Source organism: Zalophus californianus, chromosome 11 (assembly GCF_009762305.2).
Source record: "Zalophus californianus isolate mZalCal1 chromosome 11, mZalCal1.pri.v2, whole genome shotgun sequence".
Lineage (NCBI taxonomy): Eukaryota > Metazoa > Chordata > Mammalia > Carnivora > Otariidae > Zalophus > Zalophus californianus.
This window is the reverse complement of record NC_045605.1, coordinates 101,150,248-101,172,105: the sequence shown is the minus strand read 5'-3', so window position 1 is coordinate 101,172,105 and position 21,858 is coordinate 101,150,248. Positions and strand designations below refer to the sequence as shown.

The 21,858-nt window shown below is 40.6% G+C and overlaps 1 protein-coding gene across 2 annotated transcripts in view; it reads left to right on the top strand.

Moving 5' to 3' along the window:
- Positions 1-15,212, top strand: part of LPXN (leupaxin) — a 40,667-nt gene extending 25,455 nt beyond the window's left edge. Inside the window, exons 8-10 of one of the 2 annotated variants that reach the window (XR_003517598.2) lie at positions 13,550-13,698; positions 13,970-14,354; positions 14,437-15,212. Coding sequence is in view for 1 of the 2 variants with exons in the window: in XM_027580967.2 (XP_027436768.1) it covers positions 13,550-13,698; positions 13,970-14,239 (419 nt within the window). In the remaining variant the exon portion in view is untranslated. Of the gene's footprint in view, positions 1-13,549; positions 13,699-13,969 lie in introns of both variants that reach the window. The other variant, XM_027580967.2, reaches the window with a different exon arrangement.
- The last annotated feature ends 6,646 nt before the right edge of the window (positions 15,213-21,858 follow it).

The following is a 21,858-nucleotide window of genomic DNA, read 5'->3' as shown; positions in this document are numbered from 1 at the left end:
TGGCTCGGGACATATATCCAGCTCCTGAGTGGCTCTCTCGATGTCCCTCTCTTGACTTGAGGTTAGCTGGAACCATGCCATACCTCATCCCTCTTGGTTGTGCGATGGTGGTAGAGCACCCATAGCTTTCTCCAAAGAAACCCCTCTTTCAGTTTCCCTTCCTATCTACCTGTTTTATATCCTCACAGTGCGTGAGGAGTTCAAGAATCATGTGAACAGTCCATGGCTATCTACTTTGAGGGATGTCTTGAAGTTCATTTTGCAGTTTGACATTGTTACATCTCATGCCTTACACCTTGTTATACTGGTCTTGGCCAAATGCTGCTGATCTTTGGTTGCCCATTTCCTACTTAAGAATGAGACACAAGAATGTTAATTGGAAACTCTGTGGGTATAAGCAGAATTTGTCGACTGATGGACTCAACTGTATGGTACTCAGTGCTCTGGCCATTTTGCTGGGAGACCCCTGACTATTAGTATGTTCGGTCTTTTAGTGCCTGAGACTCTCTGGTTTGATATTTTCAGAATTAATCACTACTCTTCAGACTTTCAGCCAACCCATTTCCAGCCTTGAAGACTATTTTGTACATTCACTTTCTGAGCCCCTCTGATGCTCTGGAGAACCCCAGCTTGAGTTGTCTTAGCCCCTCTCCTCTGGAGAAATGTGGGCTTCAGTTTTCCTGTTTGCCAAGCTAGTTGCCACTGTTATACCTACTTAAAATTTTGGAAAATTTTATTGATATCTCATCTATGGCATCTCCTCTCCTTTTCTCTTATTCCTTGTGGGTGTTTCTATATTAAATAATTCTTTAACTATTGTGTTGGTGGTATTTCAAGAGGGAGTGAAAATAATCCTATGTATCCTGCCCTTCACCAGCACAGAGACCCACCTAAATGTCAGGTGTGTTATTATGTATATTCCTAAAATATTATTCATTTAATCCCCAACGCCGTCTTATTAGGGTATTTTTATCCCACATTTTACCTAGTTATAGATGGAAACACTGAGCCTCAGGGAGGTAACATAATTTTCTTAAAGTTATACAGCCAGAAAGTCAAAGAGTAGGAACTGAAGCTCAGGTCCCATTTCTGTAAGTTCTGTGTTGTTTCTATATCACCACAACTGCTCCCTGACAGAGACTCAATTCTTCTTCTGCTGTTGAATCCCTTTACTTTCTTGGCAGCACCATGGTCCACTTTATTTGACAATAGAGCCAGATACAGTGGCATTGACATAATCTACTAACAAAGTGCTTTGTAGTAATTTGCTTGTTCACTGAAGCTTGTTCAATGCTTTTCACAAATCATTAGATATTTCATTTCTCGATTGTGCTTTAGTTAAGCAGGATTTTTTTTTATTGAGATTTAATCTAAATCACATTAAAGTGTGTCATGGTAAATTTATATTGTACTGGTAGCCATAGAAGTGTGAGAGTTAGTTGAGTAGAACAGTCAGCAAGTGAATACTGCCCACAGACTATTATGATGTGGAAGTTGCCTGAGAGCAGAGCAATAGAATACAGGCATATTTCAAGAAGAGATATAAGTTAGATACAAAAGAAAAGTATCCCATCCATAGGATGACCAGCAAGCACCACAAAGGTAGCTAATACTCATTGTTCTTGACCTCGGCCCCCTCTAAACAGACAAGTCTTTTATGACTTTACGTCCTCATCAGGCCACACTTAAAACATTTATTGAGACACCTGACAAAAGAAGGCCATTTGTTCATCAGAAGCTCCTCCTAGATTATGTTTTTGTTTTTGTCCTTTGCTTTCTGTAAGTGGGTCTCCTGCCATATGATTGGTCCATTAGTTGGGTGGCATCCGGCCTCACCCTAAGTTACATAGTCTCACATGGAGTTTCTGTAATGAGAGCTTAACCACTGAGCCTTCTGGGAAATTAAATTCATCTGCATTTTTGTTTCAGTTCAGAAAATTCCTCCTTAAGGCTCAAGTTTCTAAGCATTTCAGGCCTTGGCATCCTCCCGTAGGGACCAGGTCCTCAGTGCCTGTCTTTCTTTTGAAATTGTTCATTATCCCGGCCATGCAGGTGCTCCCTAATTTCCCCTGTGGCTAGGAGCCTCACCAGAGTATAAACACCTCTCTCTCTCTCTGTGGCACTTTTAATTGTTAGTGTTTCTTATCCGTTCTCCAGAGGTAATTGGCCCCAGAGAGAGCCTCCAGGAAAGTAACTGCTGAAACTTTCTCAGTTTATTGGATCACTAAATGCAGGGGCATCACAGCAAGTTTGGCTGATTGCTTTTGATTCCTCTCCTGAGACTCACCCTAGTTGAAACAGAGGCTGTTCCTTCCCTGCTGTGTCATTCTGGAGATCAGCTACCCTGCAAATGCCTAGATGAGGGTCATTCCTAGGTCAGTTGGCATGTCTTAACAATTTTCTCAAGTAACACCTACTTATAGGCAAGTTCAGTTTTATGTCACCTGCTTATACATGCAAATTCTTGGGCCCCCATCCCAGACCTACTGAATCAGAAACTCTGGGGGTGGGACCAAGCAATCTGCATATTGACAAGCTCTCCAGGTGCTGGATGCACGCTGAAGTGTGAGAAATACCTTGCCACATAAAAGCAAGGAGGATGGTTGTGGATGCTGGTTTGTTTTTCTTAAATGGAAGGCCTTCCTGCATTCAGTTGTCACTTGATCAGACTCTAGACATTCTTTGATAAAGTGAAAAAAGTATGGTGAGTGCTTCTGTGTCTAGGGGCTTTAGAAGAACACAGGACAGCTTATAGAATTATTAGTTTAGTTTCTTAGATCTGTAGGCCTCAGAAGTCTGTTCATTTGTCTGCGCTTCAAAGACAGCCTAGTTGAACAAAGCAAGGGATGTCAAAAAGTGACCAGAGAGAACAGAAAAACTGTAGTTGCATGATTTGGGTCCCAACCCCTGGCTGCTCCCATTGCCTTTTTGGATCTGGCTGCTACTATCAAAATGGGTCCTAGAAATAATGTTTCTTGGGTAGGCTGCTTTTCAATCCACTGTGCACACTTTGCTTACATGCTCTGTTAGTGGGGGTACAGGTAGAGCTCTCATATTTACAAAGCTTTTGGGCTGTGATATTTGGGCTTAGCTGATGCTATCAGTCCCCACAGAGAGGTCACCACCAGGATGCATTTAAATTAGGGGCATGACATTGAAGTTAGGCTTTGAAGTTAGGCCTAGATTTGAACATCAGGTACCCTACTGACTAGTTTGTTATTTGTAATTTCTCTGAGCCTCCCTTTTTTTCATTTGTAAGATGGGAGCATTGCTGTGAAGAATTTAATTTCAATTTAGTACCGCAGGTAGAGCCTTCAGTTGGAACAGGTACAAAGCAAGTGCTGCATAAATGGGATTGCTGATAGTCATCTTCACTTTACACAGGCTCTCCTGATGGATGCTAAGGAGAGTTCCTTACAGAAGAGTTCACCTATTTACACATATTCTAGTTAGTCCTGGAGAGATTCTAAGCTACAACATACTTCTGGAGCCGATGGTCTCAGTTGTGCAGTTGTAATATTGTTGACATGTCTGCTCAGTCAGTAAATATTTATTGAGCAACTACTCTCTATGTGTCAGGTACTGTTCTAGGTACTAGGGACACAGTGACAAAAGACAAAGCTCCCGCCCTCATGGTGCATATATTCTAGTGAGAAAGACAGATAATCATCAAAACTAGCCGACTAATTAACTAACTTACTCTATGCTTAAAATTCACTTATAACTTACTCTACATGTTAGGAGAGGGAGTGATAGATAGGGTGCTGTTTGAGATAGGGTGGTCGGGTCTGCTGTTCTCTTAAGCAGATCCCTCAGTGATGTGAAGGACCAAACCATCTGGGAATCTTGGAGAAGTGATTTTCAAAGCAGAGGGCACATATTACTTAAATAGGTGCTTGAAGATGAATTGATTTATTATATTTTTCTTTCTAAAATGTAAAGATGATAAAAAAAACTTGCTGAAATCTTCACTTAACAACCTATTACCCTTGTTAACCTAATGCAACATAAAAAAATTTCCCTAATAATGTTTTTCTACATTTGTTAATATTTATGTATACCTTAGTTAGGTGTACCTAAAAGTCCTTTTTATCCTTAAGCATTTCCTCATGTGGCTTTGTAATTTTATAATAATAACCTTAATAATATCAATTATTCCATTAGGGCTTTCTGTAAACAAATTATAAAAAATATGTGCTTAAAGATGTTCCTTGAAGCTTTATTTATAGTTCCAAATATTGTAAACAAATATGTTCATAATCATATATTTAGATTACTTTTTGTGATAGTGAATATCTTTAAACATAACATTTTCTTTCAGTTATTTGTATAGATTAATTCTCAGGAGAAAGATATCTATATACTTATTTAAATTCTTGATACACATTACCAAATGATTTTCCAAAAGAATACTAACATTTAACTTTATCACCGGGAATATATAAATCGTGAATCACTCCATGTATTTTCCAGTACTAGGTAGTCTTATTTAACACTGTTTTTACTACTTAGCTAAAATTAGAAATTAAACTTACTAATTAGCAAAAATTGGAACTTTACTTTTTTCTTTTCAGTTTCATTGTTTACTCACGTTGAACATATTACTACTAAAAGTATTTCATCTGACGTTATTCGTCTCTTTATGAGGCTGACTTATTTTATTTTATTTATTTTTAAAGATTTTATTTATTTATTTGTAAGAGAGAGTGAGCTAGAGAGAGCACAAGCCAGGGGGAGAGGCAGAGGGAGAAGCAGACTCCCTGCTGAGCAGGGAGCCTGATGTGGGGGCTCGATCCCAGGACCCTGGAATCATGACCTGATCTGAAGGCAGACGCCTAACCAACTGAGCCATCTAGGCACCCTGGGACAACTTATTTTAAAAAAGTAATCACCTTGGGTTTCTCATCCTTCTTTATCCGGGCATAGGATGTGTAAGACTCAAGCCAGGGGTTTTCTAACGTGAGCCCAGCTGTGAAAATATCCAGTATTAAAGTATTTAAGAGAAAGCCCTTACACATTAACAAACTGATTAATTTTTTTTATTATGGAAATTGCTTCCTGCCTGGCTTCACCAAGTATCTGTGTTTTACCAAACTAATTTCCTCTAACCTCCACCCACCTTTCTACCCATTTTTCTTGCTGGAATATTTAAAAACAAATAATAGAAATCTTATGTCACCATTAAAAACTTCAACCTGCATCATCTTTAACTGATTATCAGCACTTTTTTTTAACGTAACTACCTTCACAACTAATGAAATTATTAATTACTCATTATCATAAAAAAACCCACATCTAAACTTCTGAAATTTCTAAAACACATAATTTACTTGGTTTGTTTGAATCTGTTGGGTCCAGGCAAAGCATATGCCTTGCATTTGACTGTTTTATCTCTCAAAATTTAAAAATCCTGTAAGGATCCTCTCTTCCCCATTTTTTAAATACCATTAATTTGTTAAGAAACTGGAACCTGTGTCCTGTAAAATGTTCCATATTCTTGATTTGACTGGCTGCTTCCTCATGATATTGTTTAACTTATTTGCTTTATCAGCCCACCCCCTATTTTTCTGAGATATAATTGACAAATATTTTCTTTGGTTTGTCCCTTGTCTTGGCTTTGCTTATGGTGCTTTTGGTCATGCACAAGTCATTCATATATATTTTTTCCATTTTGTTTATTTATTTATTTTATTAAATTTTATTTTATTATGTTAATCACCATACATTCCATCATTAGTTTTTGACGTAGTGTTCCAAGATGCATTCTTTGCATATAACACCCAGTGCTCCATGCAGTACATGCCCTCCTTAATACCCATCACCAGGCTAACGCATCCCCCACCCCCCTCCCCTCTAGAACCCTCAGTTTGTTTCTGAGTCCAGAGTCTCTCATGGTTCATTTCCCCCCTTCATTTTTACCTTCCTATTATCTTTTATTTTTTTAAACATATAATGTATTATTTGTTTCAGAAGTACAGGTCTGTGATTCAACAGTCTTGCACAATTCACAGCGCCCACCACAGCACATACCCTCCCCAATGTCTATCACCCAGCCACCCCATCCCTCCCACCCCCCACCACTCCAGCAACCCTCAGTTTGTTTCCTGAGATTAAGAATTCCTCATATCAGTGAGATCATATGATACATATCTTTCTCTGATTGACTTATTTTGCTAAGCATAATACCCTCTAGTTCCATCCACATCATTGCAAATGGCAAGATTTCGTTCTTTTTTGATGGCTGCATAATATTCCATTGTGTGTATGTATATATATATATATATATATATATATATATACCACATCTTCTTTATCCATTCATCTGTTGATGGACATCTTGGCTCTATCCATAGTTTGGCTATTGTGGACATTGCTGCTATAAACATTGGGGTGCATGTACCCCTAGGGATCACTACATCTTTATCTTTGGGGTAAATACCCAGTAGTGCAATTGCTGGGTCATACAATAGCTCTATTTTCAACTTTTTGAGGAACCTCCATACTGTTTTCCAGAGTGGCTACCCAGCTTGCATTCCTACCAACAGTGTAGGAGGGGTCCCCTTTCTCCGCATCCTTGCCAACATCTGTCATTTCCTGACTTGTTAATTTTAGCCATTCTGATTGATATGAGGTGGTATCTCACTGAGGTTTTGATTTGGATTTCCCTGATGCCGAGCGATGTTGAGCACTTTTTCACGTGTCTGTTGGCCATTTGGATGTCTTCTTTGGAAAAATGTCTGTTCATGTCTTCTGCCCATTTCTTGATTGGATCATTTGTTCTTTGGGGGTTGAGTTGGATAAGTTCTTTATAGATTTTGGATACCAGCCCTTTATCTGATATGTCATTTGCAAATATCTTCTCCCATTCTGTCGGTTGTCTTTGGTTTTGTTGACTGTTTCTTTTGCTGTGCAAAAGCTTTTTATCTTGATGAAGTCACAATAGTTCATTTTTTGCCCTTGCTTCCCTTGCCTTTGGCGATGTTTCTAGGAAGAACTTGCTGTGGCTGAGGTTGAAGCAGTTGCTGCCTGGGTTCTCCTCTAGGATTTTGATGGACTCTTGTCTCACATTTAGGTCTTTCATCCGTTTTGAGTCTATTTTTTTGTCTGGTGTAAGGAAATGGTCCAGTTTCATTCTTCTGCATGTGGCTGTCCAGTTTTCCCAACACCATTTGTTGAAGAGACTGTCTTTTTTCCATTGGACAGTCTTTCCTGCTTTGTCGAAGATTAGTTGACCATAGAGTTGAGGGTCCATTTCTGGGCTCTCTATTCTGTTCCATTGATCTATGTGTCTGTTTCGGTGCCAGTACCATACTTGATGATGACAGCTTTGTAATAGAGCTTGAAGCCCGGAATTGTGATGCCGCCAGCTTTGCTTTTCTTTTTCAACATTCCTCTGGCTATTCGGGGTCTTTTCTGGTTCCATACAAATTTTAGGATTATTTGTTCCATTTCTTCGAAAAACATGGATGGTATTTTGATAGGGATTGCACTAAATGTGTAGATTGCTCTAGGTAGCATTGACATCTTCACAATATTTGTTCTTCCAGTCCATGAGCATGGAACATTTTTCCATTTCTTTGTGTCTTCCTCAGTTTCGTTCATGACTATTTTATAGTTTTCTGAATACAGTTTCTTTGCCTCTTTGGTTAAATTTATTCCTAGGTATCTTATGGTTTTGGGTGCAGTTGTAAATGGGATCGACTCCTTAATTTCTCTTTCTTCTGTTTTGTTGTTGGTGTATAGGAATGCCACTGATTTCTGTGCATTGGTTTTATATCCTGCCACTTACTGAATTTCTGTATGAGTTCTAGCAGTTTTGGGGTGGAGTCTTTTGGGTTTTCCACATACAGTATCATATCATCTGCAAAGAGTGAGAGTTTGACTTCCTCTTTGCCGATTCGGATGCCTTTTATTTCTTTTTGGTGTCTGATTGCTGTGGCTAGGACTTCTAATACTATGTTGAATAGCAGTGGTGATAGTGGACATCCCTGCCGTGTTCCTGACCTTAGGGGGAAAGCTCTCTGTTTTTCCCCATTGAGAATGATATTCACTGTGGGTTTTTCATAGATGGCTTTTATAATATTGAGGTATGTACCCTCTATCCCTATACTCTGAAGAGTTTTGATCAAGAGAGGATGCTGTACTTTGTCAAATGCTTTTTCTGCATCTATTGAGAGGATCATATGATTCTTGTTCTTTCTTTTATTAATTTATTGTTATCATATTGATGGATTTGCGGATGTTGAACTAACCTTGCAGCCCAGGGATAAATCCCACTTGGTCATGGTGAATAATCCTTTTAATGTACTGTTGGATCCTATTGGCTAGTATTTTGGTGAGAATTTTTGCATCCATGTTCATCGGGGATATTGGTCTGTAATTCTTTTTGATGGGGTCTTTGTCTGATTTTGGGATCAAGGTAATGGTGGCCTCATAAAATGAGTTTGGAAGTTTTCCTTCCATTTCTATTTTTTGGAACAGTTTCAGAAGAATAGATATTAATTCTTCTTGGAAATGTTTGCTGGAATTCCCCTGGGAAGCCATCTGACCCTGGACTCTTATTTGTTGGGAGATTTTTGATGACTGCTTCAATTCCTTAGTGGTTATAGGTCTGTTCAGGTTTTCTGTTTCTTCCTGGTTCAGTTTTGGTAGTTGATACATCTCTAGGAATGCATCCATTTCTTCCAGATTATCTAATTTGCTGGCATATAGTTGCTCAAAATATGTTCTTATAATTGTTTGTATTTCTTTGGTGTTGGTTCTGATCTCTCCTCTTTCATTCATGATTTTATTTATTTGGGTCATTTCTCTTTTCTTTTTGATAACTCTGGCCAGGGGTTTATCAGTCTTATTAATTCTTTCAAAGAACGAGCTCCTAGTTTCTTTGATCTGTTCTACTGTTCTTTTGGTTTCTATTTCATTGATCTCCGCTCTGATCTTTATTATTTCTCTTCTCCTGCTGGGTTTGGGCTTTATTTGCTCTTCTTTCTCCAGCTCCTTTAGGTGTAGGGTTAGGTTGTGTATTTGAGACCTTTCTTGTTTCTTGAGAAAGGTTTGTATTGCTATATACTTTCATCTTAGGACTGCCTTTGCCGCATCCCAAAGGTTTTGAATAGTTTTGTTTTCATTTTCATTGGTTTCCATGAATTTTTTTAATTCTTCTTTAATTTCCTGGTTGACCCATTCATTCTTTAGTAGGATGCTCTTTAGACTCCATGTATTTGAGTTCTTTCTGACTTTCCTCTTGTGACTGAGTTCTAGTTTCAAAGCATTGTGGTCTGAAAATATGCAGGGAATCATCCCATCCTTTTGGTACCGGTTGAGACCTGATTTGTGACCTAGGATGTGATCAATTCTGGAGAATGTTCCATGGGCACTAGAGAAGAATGTGTATTCTGTTGCTTTGGGATGGAATGTTCTGAATATATCTGTGAAGTCCATTTGGTCCAGTGTGTCATTTAAAGTCTTTATTTCCTTGTTGATCTTTTGCTTAGATGATCTGTCCATTTCAGTGAGGGGGATGTTAAAGTCCCCTCCTATTATTGTCGATGTGTTTCTTTGCTTTTGTTATTAATTGGCTTATATAAGTGGCTGCTCCCATGCTAGGGGCATAGATATTTGCTATTGTTAGATCTTCTTGTTGGATAGACCCTTTAAGTAGGATATAGTGTCCTTCCTCATCTCTTATTATAGTCTTTGGTTTAAAATTTAATTTCTCTGATACAAGGATTGCCACCCCAGCTTTCTTTTGATGTCCATTAGCATGATAAATGGTTTTCCACCCCCTCACTTTCAATCTGGAGGTGTCTTTGGGTCTAAAATGAGTCTGTTGCAGACAACATATCGATGGGTCTTGTTTTTTAATCCAGTCTGATAGCCTGTGTCTTTTGATTGGGGCATTTAGCCCATTTACATTGGGTAACTATTGAAAGATATGAATTTAGTGCCATTGTATTACCTGTAAGGTGACTGTTACTGTATATTTGTCTGTGTTCCTTTCTGGTCTGTGTTACTTTTAGGCTCTCTCTTTGCTTAGAGGACCCCTTTCAATAATTCTTGTAGGGCTGGTTTCGTGTTTGCAATTTCCTTTAGTTTTTGTTTGTCCTGGAATCTTTTTATCTCTCCTTCTATTTTCAGTGACAGCCTAGCTGGATATAGTATTCTTGGCTGCATATTTTTCTCTTTTAGTGCTCTGAATATATCATGCCAGTCCTTTCTGGCCTGCCAGGTCTCTGTGGATGGGTCTGTTGCCAATCTAATGTTTCTACCATTGTAGGTTACAGACCTCTTGTCCCGAGCTGCTTTCAGGATTTTCTCTTTGTCTCTGAGACTTGTAAGTTTTACTATTAGATGTCAGGGTGTTGACCTATTTTTACTGATTTTGAAGGGGCGTTTCTCTGTGCCTCCTGGATTTTGATACCTGTTGACTTCCCCAAATTAGGGAAGTTCTCTGCTATAATTTGCTCCAATATACCTTCTGTCCCTCTCTCTCTTTATTCTTCTGGGATCCCAATAATTCTAATATTGTTTTGTCTTATGGTATCACTTATATCTCAAATTCTGCCCTCGTGATCTAGTAGTTGTTTTATCTCTTTTTCTCAGCTTCTTTATTCTCCATCATTTGGTCTTCTATATCAGTAATTCTCTCTTCTGCCTCATTTATCCTAGCAGTTAGAGCCTCCATTTTTTTATTGCACCTCATTAATAGCCTTTTTGATTTTGACTTGGTTAGATTTTAGTTCTTTCATTTCTCCAGAAAGGGTTTCTCTAGTATCTTCCATGCTTTTTTCAAGCGCAGCTAGTATCTTTATAATCATCATTCTGAACTCTAGTTCCAACATCTTACTAATGTCCGTATTGATTAGGTCCCTGGCAGTTGGTACTCCCTCTTGTTCTTTTTTTTGAGGTGATTTTTGAATCTTGTCATTTTGTCCAGAGGAGAATAGATGAATGAGAGAACAAAATGCTAATGGGGTAACAATGACCCCAGAAAAATATACACTAAACAAAGCAGAAGAGACCTGAAACCAGGGGAAAAGAAAGGGAAAGAAAGAAAAAAAAAAAAAAAAGAAAAAGAAGAAAAAGAAAATGATAAAAGAATATGGTCAAATATGATCAGGCTGGTGAATAGATCAGTGCCACACCCTAGATTTTGGACGTATTTTGGTCTGTTAGAAGAAACTGCCTTCCAAAATTTTAAAGAAATAAAAACTTATATATGTACAAAAATAAGGGTAGATACAATGAAGGGATGGAATATGAATATAAAGATGAAAAGTATAAAAGATTTTATAAAAGGAATTGGTAAGATAAGTTGGTTGAAAAAAGAAAGAAGAGAAATTAAAAAAAAAAAGCGAGAGAATGTGATCAGGCAGGAGACTAGAACAGAGCCATACACTAGAGATTTAGGGTATATTTTGGTCTGTTAGAAGAAACTGTATCCCAAAATTTTAAAGAGAGAACAACTTTATACACACACACACACACACACACACACACACACACACACACACACACATATATACACCAAAAATAATGTTAACTACTATGAAGGGACAGAATATGACTCTAAAAATGAAAAATAAAAAAGATTTTTAAAAAAGGGATTGATAAGATGTTGTTTGAAAAAGAAAAAGAAAAATCAAAAAAATATATAGAAAAAGAAGAAAAATTAACTTTGAAAGACTAAAGAATCAGGGGGAAAAAGCCATGAATTCTATGTGCAGTATTCCCCTAAGTGCTGGAGTTCTGCTGTTCTCATTGATCGGTAAACTTGGTCTTGGCTGGCCATTCTTGCTGATCTTCTGGGGGAGGGGCCTGTTGCCGTGGTTCTCAAATGTCTTTGCCGGAGGCAGAATTGCCCCACCCTTGCGGGGTCCAGGCTAAGTAATCTGCTTGGGTTGGCTCTCAGGAGCTTTTTTACCCTGCAAGCTTTCCATATAGCTTTGGAGGATGAGAGTGAAATGGCAGCTTCCCAATCTTCGCCCAGAGGAGCTGAGAATTCGGGGCCCCACTCCTCAGTGAGCCCCCAGAGAAAAGCAGTCAATCACTCCCGTCTCCTCGCCTCTGGTCGCACTCTCTGCTCACCTGACCTGTGACTGAGTGTTTCTATCTCTGGCACCCAACTCAGTGTGGAGTCTCCAAACCCAGCAGATCCCCGCGGTGCGCTCCCGCACTGCTCCTCCCGGGGGAGGAAGGGGAGTCTCCCCGGATCTGCCGCTTGTTGGGTCCCTGCTGGAGGAGCAGGGGCCCGACTGTGCCGCAGATCACGGTTTATGGCCACCCCGAGCTGAGAGCCCGCGCCTCGGCTCCATCTCTGCAGCCGGCTTCCCCGCTCCGATACCTGGGAGCTCTGCCGCACTCAGGCACCCCCGGTCTTTCTGTGACCCCGAGGGTCCTGAGACCACACTGTCCCGGGAGGATTCCACCCCCCCGCTTAGCCACTGGAGCGACGTCCCTCAGCAGAGCCGAGGTCTAAAAGTTCCAATTTTGGGCTTTGCGGCACAATCACTTGCCAGTAGCTGGCTGATGGAGGCCCCCTCCCCTGCCGTCTATTTCCTGAATATCGCCTCAGATTCACTTCTCCACACGTCCTACCTTCCAGAAGGTGGTCGCTTTTCTGTTCAGAGAGTTGCTGCTATTCTTTTCTTCAATCTCCTGTTGAGTTCGTAGGTGTTCAGAATGGTTTGATCCCTATCTAGCTGAATTCCTGGGACCAGACGAAATTTAGGTCTCTGCCTACTCCTCCGCCATCTTGCTCCTCCCCCCATTCATATATATATTTTAATGGACCTAAATTTTTTGATTTTTTTTAATTTATTGGTTTTTAACTTGCTTTTGAAATTTGAGCCAAGTTTACTACAGTTTTCTCATTCCCAGGTTAAAGAGGGTCCCACTCAGTTTTGATTCACATCTTTGTATGGCTTAAACTGTTACATTTAGAATCTTGCATCCATTTGGAAATTATTGTTTCATAGTACTTTCTTTTTAAAGATTAAGCTCTTTTGTGCAGGTGCTGTTTTAGGTACTAGAGTTATAACATGACAAGACCAACAGTATCTAGTTTCAGAGCCATGCTCCAGTTCAGGATGACAGACCACCAAGGTAGTTTCAGATAATGGTAAATGCTGGAAAGATGATTTTAGAAAAGATGAAGTGATAGATACGGGTAGATAACAGGTGCCTCTGATAGGGTGATATTTGAACCGATTTCTGAATCATCAGATGAGATTAGCCACACCAAAGCCTGGGGCAGAGCTATGCAGGCCAGCACGATACTTAGTACAGAGATGTCGAGCAGGAATAGACCTTAATACTAAATGCTGGGTATGAGCCAGGCCTAGCACTAACGCACCTGTTCCCCATTACCTCCTGTATTTATGTATTTATGTATTTCTCTCTCACGTATTTCTTACAATGAGCTATTGAGGTTCGTATTGAATATGAGGACACTGAGTTTGGGAGAGTTGAAATCACTGGCCTCTTCTCAGCCTCCAGCTTAGTGGAAGGTGTCACCCTGCACCATGAACTGTTGATTTTACTTCTCCAGGCTTTCATGAGAAGGACAAGAAGCCATACTGCCGGAAGGATTTCCTAGCCATGTTCTCACCCAAGTGTGGCGGCTGCAACCGCCCCGTGTTGGAAAACTACCTTTCAGCCATGGACACTGTCTGGCACCCGGAATGCTTTGTGTGTGGGGTCTGTACACTCCTCTTTTGGACCTCTTTTGGACTGAGGGAAAGTCAAGAGTCTTCCTTTTTGAGGGGCAGAACAGCAACTGGGAAAAGGGTTCACAGCTTGGGGTGAGGGATTGATGCAGGCCTGGTAAAGGAGGCTGGGGGCACTTGCTCATGTCTTTTGCAAGTGGGTAATAACTGGCAGGAATTTCTAGGCTGCAAGTTTTACTTTGCTGTTGTTCTACTTCTTGACATCTGCATTCCTTTTTCTTTCCCTTTGCTCTGTCCTGCAGGACTGCTTCAGCAGTTTTTCTTCCGGCTCCTTCTTTGAACTGGACGGACGTCCGTACTGTGAGCTCCATTACCATCAGCGGCGGGGAACACTCTGCCACGGGTGTGGGCAGCCCATCACTGGCCGCTGCATCAGTGCCATGGGCCACAAGTTCCATCCCGAGCACTTCGTCTGTGCTTTCTGCCTGACACAGCTGTCAAAGGGCATCTTCAAGGAGCAGGACGACAAGACCTATTGTCAACCCTGCTTCGTGAAACTCTTCCCCCTGTAATCTCAGCTGAACCCACAGTCTCCACAGATCCCCTACAAAATTTAAACCAGGCGGGGAAGGAGTATACTTTGTTGTTACTGCTCTTCAGCTCAGTGGGCATATAGAGAAAGTAAAGGTAATGAACTTGTAGTTGTTACATGGCTAGGCTTGTTTAGGTTTTAGATTTCTAGTCTTATTTTTTTTTTTTTCTTAATCAGGTACTTGGATTTAGATCTGGGTCCCACTACTCGTGCCTCTGCAGATGCATCTTCCACATGCACACATTTATTCCACCGCTGGTTTTCTCAGATTTCTCTGCAGATGCAGATGCATCTTCCACATGCACACATTCATTCCACCGCTGGTTTTCTCAGATTTCTCCCATTTTCACTCCTGCGATGGCCCTCTTCCCTGGGCCTTTTCATACCTCCCTCATTTCCCCGTGACTCACTTTCCCATGACCAGTGCATTGTCCTCGCTGTCAAGAATCCTGATGCCCCCCCAAAGCTCTCTGCATCTCTCTTCAGTGTACTTCTCTTTTTCAAGAGCAAGTAGATTTTAACTGGACCACTTTGAGTACTGACATCATTGATAAATAAAATGGCTTTCAGTTTTAAGGTCTTACTGTCATGTTTGGAGATAAACTGCTTCCTGTGTTATATACTCAGCACCATGTGCAGTTAAATCCATATCGTATCTTTTGTTTACTTCCATACAATAGGCACTTTTTCTTAATCAAAAGAAATTGAAAGGAGGGACTCCTGTTCACCAACTTTTCTCTTGGTTTGGGCCCATAATATTCATTTTATTTTGTATTTTGAACTGAGATGATTGAATCATCTTAAAAGGTGGCATAGCCTCTTAAAATTGTTTACCCAAAGTGAAAAACCAAATCTCCACTAGACACTTGAAAATTCATATTTGTATGCATTTCTACAAACTCATGCAATTGTGTATATTGAATAAGTTCAGTTTTTCTGTATATCAATTATATCTCAATAAAGCTGTTTTTAAAAAATGAAACATACATCTTCCTCAACTTCACAATTATCTCAAAAGACAAACAAGATGGCTGTTTTATCTCTAAAGAAAGTTGCTATAAAGGATCATTTGATAATTTCCAGTTTGGATTAGGAAATCTAAGCTCCAGAGAAAATCTCCATTTAATTATTTGTTCATCTGCAAAACATCAAAGTATATTTGTAGAAAAGCTTGTCAGTTATTAACAAATCTGACTTTCTCATGTCCTGGCTCAAGTAAGCTTCAGGAGTCCTGCTTCCTCGAAGGATATTGATAAGATCTGTACTATGTCTTTCTTACCATGGTCTTAATTATGTGACTATTTTATTTTTTTAAAGATTTTATTTATTTGACAGAGAGAGACACAGTGAGAGAGGGAACGCAAGCAGGGGGAGTGGGAGAGGGAGAAGCAGGCTTCCCGCTGAGCAGGGAGCCCAATGTGGGGCTCGATCCCAGGACCCTGGGATCATGACCTGAGCCGAAGGCAGATGCTTAATGACTGAGCCACCCAGGCGCCCCTATGTGACTATTTAAAAAAAAACAACCCAGAGTTTAAGGTACTGAGGAAAAATCCTTTACCGAGGTTATTTTTAAAAATAGGACCAATGTATATGTATATAATGGAGTATTATGCAGCCATCAAAAATGAAATCTTGCCATTTGCAACGATGTGGATGGAACTGGAGGGTGTTATGCTGAGCGAAATAAGTCAATCAGAGAAAGACAAGTATCATATCTCACTGATATGAGGAATTCTTAATCTCAGGAAACAAACTGAGGGTTGCTGAAGTGGTGGGGGTTGGGAGGGACGGGTGGCTGGGTGATGGACATTGGGGAGGGTATGTGCTATGGTGAGTGCTGTGAATTGTGTAAGACTGATGAATCACAGACCTGTACCTCTGAAACAAATAATACATTATATATTAATAAAAAAAATAGGACCGATTTAATGTCTTTAGACTGGTATAGGAACAGGTTCCTTAGAGAATGATTCTTGTTAAACTTGATCACATCTGTCTCCTTCATGGGAATGGATCGTAAGGGGTTTTTGAGAATTACAAGGAAGTGGTAACAGGAACTTCAACATAGCCAAGCTGCATGGGAGTTTTGCGCAGGGAGCCGTCAGGCCTCCTGCCCTGTTTGGTTGAGACCAGACTGAGCAGAGTATTCCTTCTTCTTCCAAACACCGTCCTTACAGTAGCTGCACTCTATGATGTCATGTGCAGGTGCCAGCATGACAGCGTTCGTGGCTGTCTTGGCACTTTGACAAAGTTCGCTTGAGGTCGTAGCCCTTAAGGAAGAATGTTCAGGTGCTAACACTTTTCTTTTTTAAGGATTGGCTATTTTGAGATATTGGTAGAATCTATAGATTTAAAAAGCCGGAGAAAAGGCAGTGTTGACCAGGTGCAACTAAGAAGTGAAGACTTTTTCTCCTTACAATAGTGAATGTAAGTGGTAATATTTGCTCAAGAGGAGAGCTGCATTCAGGGCCTTTCAGCAGCAAGGAAACCATTCACAAAAAGTTTTCCTTAAAAAAACAAACAAACAAACAAAAACCCAAGAGAAATACTGTTACTCAAACCGATCATCTACCTGTTTACTCTTGGTTCCAAGTAACTTCTAGCTTTGAAAAGATAAAATCTACCTTGAGGGAATGGGGCTTTTCCACCAGTGAGCACTATATATTTGTATATTTGTATCTATATCTATATATTTATATCCACATATATATATTTCTCAAAGATAAATTTCTTAATTCATTTGGCCAGTTATTCTTTGGGATAAGTATAGAGTACTCCAAGGTGGAGGCCAACAATTATTTTTCCATACAAGTTCTTCTATGGTGGTAGGATGGCTACCAGCCACATGCTGTCTCTTTCATGATCAGTAGAGGGAGGAAGAGCCCTTTCTCCAGCTTTGCAAGTGAAAGTCCTAAGATTCATCCTCACTTGGAGTAGCTTAGGTCATTACTCACCAGTAATTTTTACTGGGGAAATGGATTATGCAGCTTGGCTTAAGACAAACCAGACCATTCCTAGAGTTAGGGGCCGGGCTAAGTTCCTGAAAGCACAAGGGCTGTGTGGAGGACATGTGAATTCTTTAAAAATCTGGGTACTGGTAAGAAGGGGGTAATGAATCTCAAAATTCAATGACTATATATATTTACAAGCAAAAATATTAAAGCATTTCTGAGTTTCAAGGTAATACAGACGGTAAACAAGCAGATATTTCTAGTGCCCCAAGGGAACATGTCTGAGAACCTAACAGAAATCCAAAGCAGAGGACAGCCAGGAATGATGGTGTCATGAAGAAAAGGGGGCGGAAGTATTGGTCTTCGCTGGGACCCTAGAGATACAGCATTAGGAAGCATCAAAAGCAGCTTCAGTCTGTGAATCTGAAGAGCGAGCTCTTCCAGCTGAAATAAAAATGAGAAGGAGTGACAACTTTAGGGGCAAGTGTCTTGGGCACAAGCAGGTTCCTACTAAGGGCAGTGGTGGCAGCCACTCACACATGGGGCTGAAAAAGTGACCACCTGCCCCCTGAATCCTGTGGAGGCTGTGTTATCAGGTAGAACTCACTATGAGGGCAGCACCTAAGTGCTGAGAACCCAGAGCTCAAAGGAGAAATGGAAATCTACTGGGATCCACTGGATGAGAAAGAAAGAAATCTCAGATAAGAGCTGGGGCTTGAGTTGTGCTTGTTACAAATTTATAACTTTGCCAGGAGGCAGCAACATCTCAAATTTATTCTATAAGAAATAAGACAGTTTATGTAAGAGCTTTCTCCTTCCTAGATATAGTAAACACACGGTACCTAAATGAATTTTCTGTGGGAAGATATGTCCTAATTGCATTTAGGTTCACAGATTGTGGATTCTGGACAATTGAACAGACCTGCTGGCATCCTGCTGAGCGATTCTTCTTCCTTCCTATTTTGAATATCACCACATCTCAACAAAGACTGTATTCTAGCAGGAACACTTTGGCCTGGGATGACTACTTCAATTCCACTGAGATGATATCTCAGGTCACAAGTGCTGATGGAAAATCTCCTATAGCTCAGCATGAGCAGACCAAGAAATCAAAGAGGACTTGACTTCCTTTGAACTTGACTTAAAGTATGTCAACTTAACTTAATTAAACCTAAGTTATGTCCTATGACTGGACATAATTGGGGATGTGAAATTGAATGGGAGTACCACATTGCTCCCATCTCTGGCACAGGTGGCTAAGTGGGGCTGTCCATCCCTTAGCTCTTGGGATGGACACACATCTCAGGCCTGACCAGTAAGTGTACTTTGTTCTTCTGGACCAAGGTGATTGGATCAAGCATAGTCCTGTGACCCAAACAAAGCCAACTAGATTTTCCCAGAACCTTTGCTGGGTTTACTGGGGAAGAGATGTTCTCATTTTGTTGAGATTCTAGCTCTGACCATAATAAAAACACATCACTACTGAGAAATAGCTTTATGGTCACTTACGGGGAGCCTGCCTGAGAGAAAGAAGCCAACACAGAGGAAAGAACTGCTGAGTCACGAAGAGGCCATGTTTCAGGGTGCCTGGGTAGCTCAGTTGGTTGAGCGTTGGATCTGGTTTTGGGCTCAGGTCATGATCTCAGGGTTGTAAAATCGAGCCCCGAGTAGGCTCCATGCTCAGTGGGGAATGTGCTTGGGATTCTTTCTCTCTCCCTCTGCCCCTCCCCCCCATTCTCTCTCTTAAATAAATAAATCTTAAAAAAAAAAAAAGGCCATGCCTTCTTTTCTTGAGCCACTCAGTCCTACCATATCAACACCTTAACCCCAGACCAGGAAGTTATGTGAGCAAAGAAATCTTTTTTGCTTATACTGATTTGAGTTGGAATACTATCACCAAAGAATTGTGTAAGCAGAACAGGCCTATTCTCTCCTTTATAGACTTAAAGTCTTGTGAAAGAATGGATAAATGAATGAACAAACCCAACAGTGACACTCTATGAACATTGCATGTCACCTTGCAAAACTATTACACAAACATCTGATCTTCCCAGGGCTTTTTACATGAGAGCACAAAGAAACACTTTGTATTTTAAGTCTGAGGCATCCTGTGGATAGCTGTATTCCTAAAATACAAACTTCTTGATCCTGTCCAAGTTGTTAGTAAAACTGAGTAATGTGTATCAATATCTCTAAGGGGAAGGAGGGAGGAGAGGGTGCTGTCATTCTCTATGCCAAAAATGTGTTGGAAATCGTGTTAAATGTGCTGCTTTATCTAGTGCTCATCCATAGAAAACTATTATAGCTTTAATGTTACTGTAATGCTATGTATTTATAAGGAAAATAGTTTTAGAAAAATCTTGATGTTTTACTTGCAAACAAAAAAAGAAAATTTGGAAAATTTTAAGAGAATTGGATTTACCTTTATCCTAAAAGTTGGTACTTGACAAAAATTGCTCAGAAGAGGTTGAGGTTGAGGAAGAGAAAGAAGACATTTATAGTGATTTTGAGAGGCGATCTTAGGATACTTTTCAGTGCTTTGGAGGCTGAGGGTGATGATTTTCGTTATGTTCAATGACACTTGGAAAATATGACTTTCCCTCTCCAGGTGCTCTTGCATTTTCAGACACGAGTTAAGAAATATTAGAGGCTCAAAAATAAAGTGAGGAGCTTAGGAGAGACATTTTCCTAAAATAATCTAAAATTTGAAAGGCAGTGAAAGTGGGAGGGGAGAAAATTATAGAATATATAAGGGAACTTGTGAGTTAGACAAGATGAAATTTCCAGAGCTTCCAGCAAAGGAAGAAACATGGGTTAGAAGAAGGTGACATACGACACACTCTCTGTGAGGTAAAGAAAGGCAGTGAGGATGGGAGGGGGAGCGTCACGCAGTGAGTGACGGATGACCTTATACAAACGGCCAGGGGAAGCTATCACTTATTCTGGAGTGTCTCGGAGTTTGGGTTTTCCTAGAGGTGGATCCTGAGGCTAGGATTTGTGCGCACTAGTCTATTGAGGAGGGGATCTCTGGATGTATCGGTGGGAGAGATGGGAAAATGAGAGAGCAAAGGGAAGCAGGCCAATTCACTGTGCGCTGATGTGAACAGGTTACCGCTGCGTGTGGGAAGATGGAGTTCAGGGTTCTTGAGGATCTCTGGAATTTATTGTAGGACCCATGGGATGTCAACCAGTGCCCATACCCCACCTCTGCATCCTCTAGCCTGCTCCACTTTGCAAGCTGGACATGTTTCTGTGGCCAAAGAAAGCCCTTCATCTAAGTCACGGGTGCTTGAGCACTTTCAAAGAGCATGAGTGTGCACCTTGCAGCAGTGCCAACAGATACGGGTGGGGAACTCACAGTGTCTGTTGGGGAAGTTATGAAGGGGTCAACATATGGGCAAATACTCATTAGAAAGTTCTTCCGATCACTGATAATCATAATACTTTGAAACAATACATTTTGTTTGCAAAGCTTCAAAATATTCCCAGCTCTGGGAAGCTTAATGAATTTCATCTAAGTGTAGTAAGTGGTAGAGGGGATCTGAGGAGGAGAGGGGGCAAGGATTACGATTTCCAGTTCACCTATGGAAAAAATGATCAATTACATGAATAGGCCAAGATCACTCAGTTTTAGTGATGACACTAGAACTGGACCAAAGTTTGCCTCATCTTTGCCTGGGACACTGGCTCTTAGGCTGAGGCTCTACATCAATGATTTAAAGCCCGTCTCAGAAATATGGCCTGGGCGATACATTTTCAGGAGACAAGTGAGGGCACCAGGACAGGAAAGTGATCCACTGCTGCAGCCTGGGCTGTTTTTGGTTATAGTATCAAGAACAGTAGCTTTGGCACCAAACAAATCAAAGTTCAAATGTTGATTCTTCCACTTAGCAAACTGCGTAAACCTTGGTTAAGCCACTTATCTTCTCCAAACCTGTTTCATAATAGGCTAAATGTGGGGAATAATACCTCCCACGTGGGTTTGCGTGAGGATTAACCAAGATAATAAGTGAAAAAAGGGCTCTGTAAACCACCTCAAGCCATACATAAAAGGCATTGACAAAAGAGTCCAAGAGCTAAATGAAGTCAACATCGCTTCCATCTCTGGCATTGCCGTGGAGACTGTGAAACCATGGCAGGCTTTTCGTTGTTTCTGTATGATTTTAGAAATCTTTTTTAAGGCTCAGGATGAAAGCTGATGGAATTGAAAATGCTGGGAGATTAGAAGAGCTTGAATTTGAGCCCATAATCTTCCTGTGCAGCAACAAATTGACAAAGCAATGCTCTCAAGTGAGTGATTTCCACGGCGCAGGAAATCCATCCCGTTAGCTGCTCACCACAGATAGAAAACAGAGAACCTGGGTTGAGGAAGCAGAGCCACAGGGAGGAAGTTCGGAAACCTTCCAATGTTATGATTTTCACTGCCTGTCATTGGCCTAATCATAATTCAAGGGAAATACCCGGGAAAATCCTTATCATCATCACTACTTCTATCAGTCTGCTGGGACTACCATGACAAAACACCAGAGGAGGCGACTTAAACAATAGAAATGTGTTTTCTCACCGTTCTGGATGTGGGAAGTCCAAGATCAAGGGGTCAGTAGGTTTGGTTTCTCCTGAGACCTCTCTCTCTGGCCACTTTCTCACC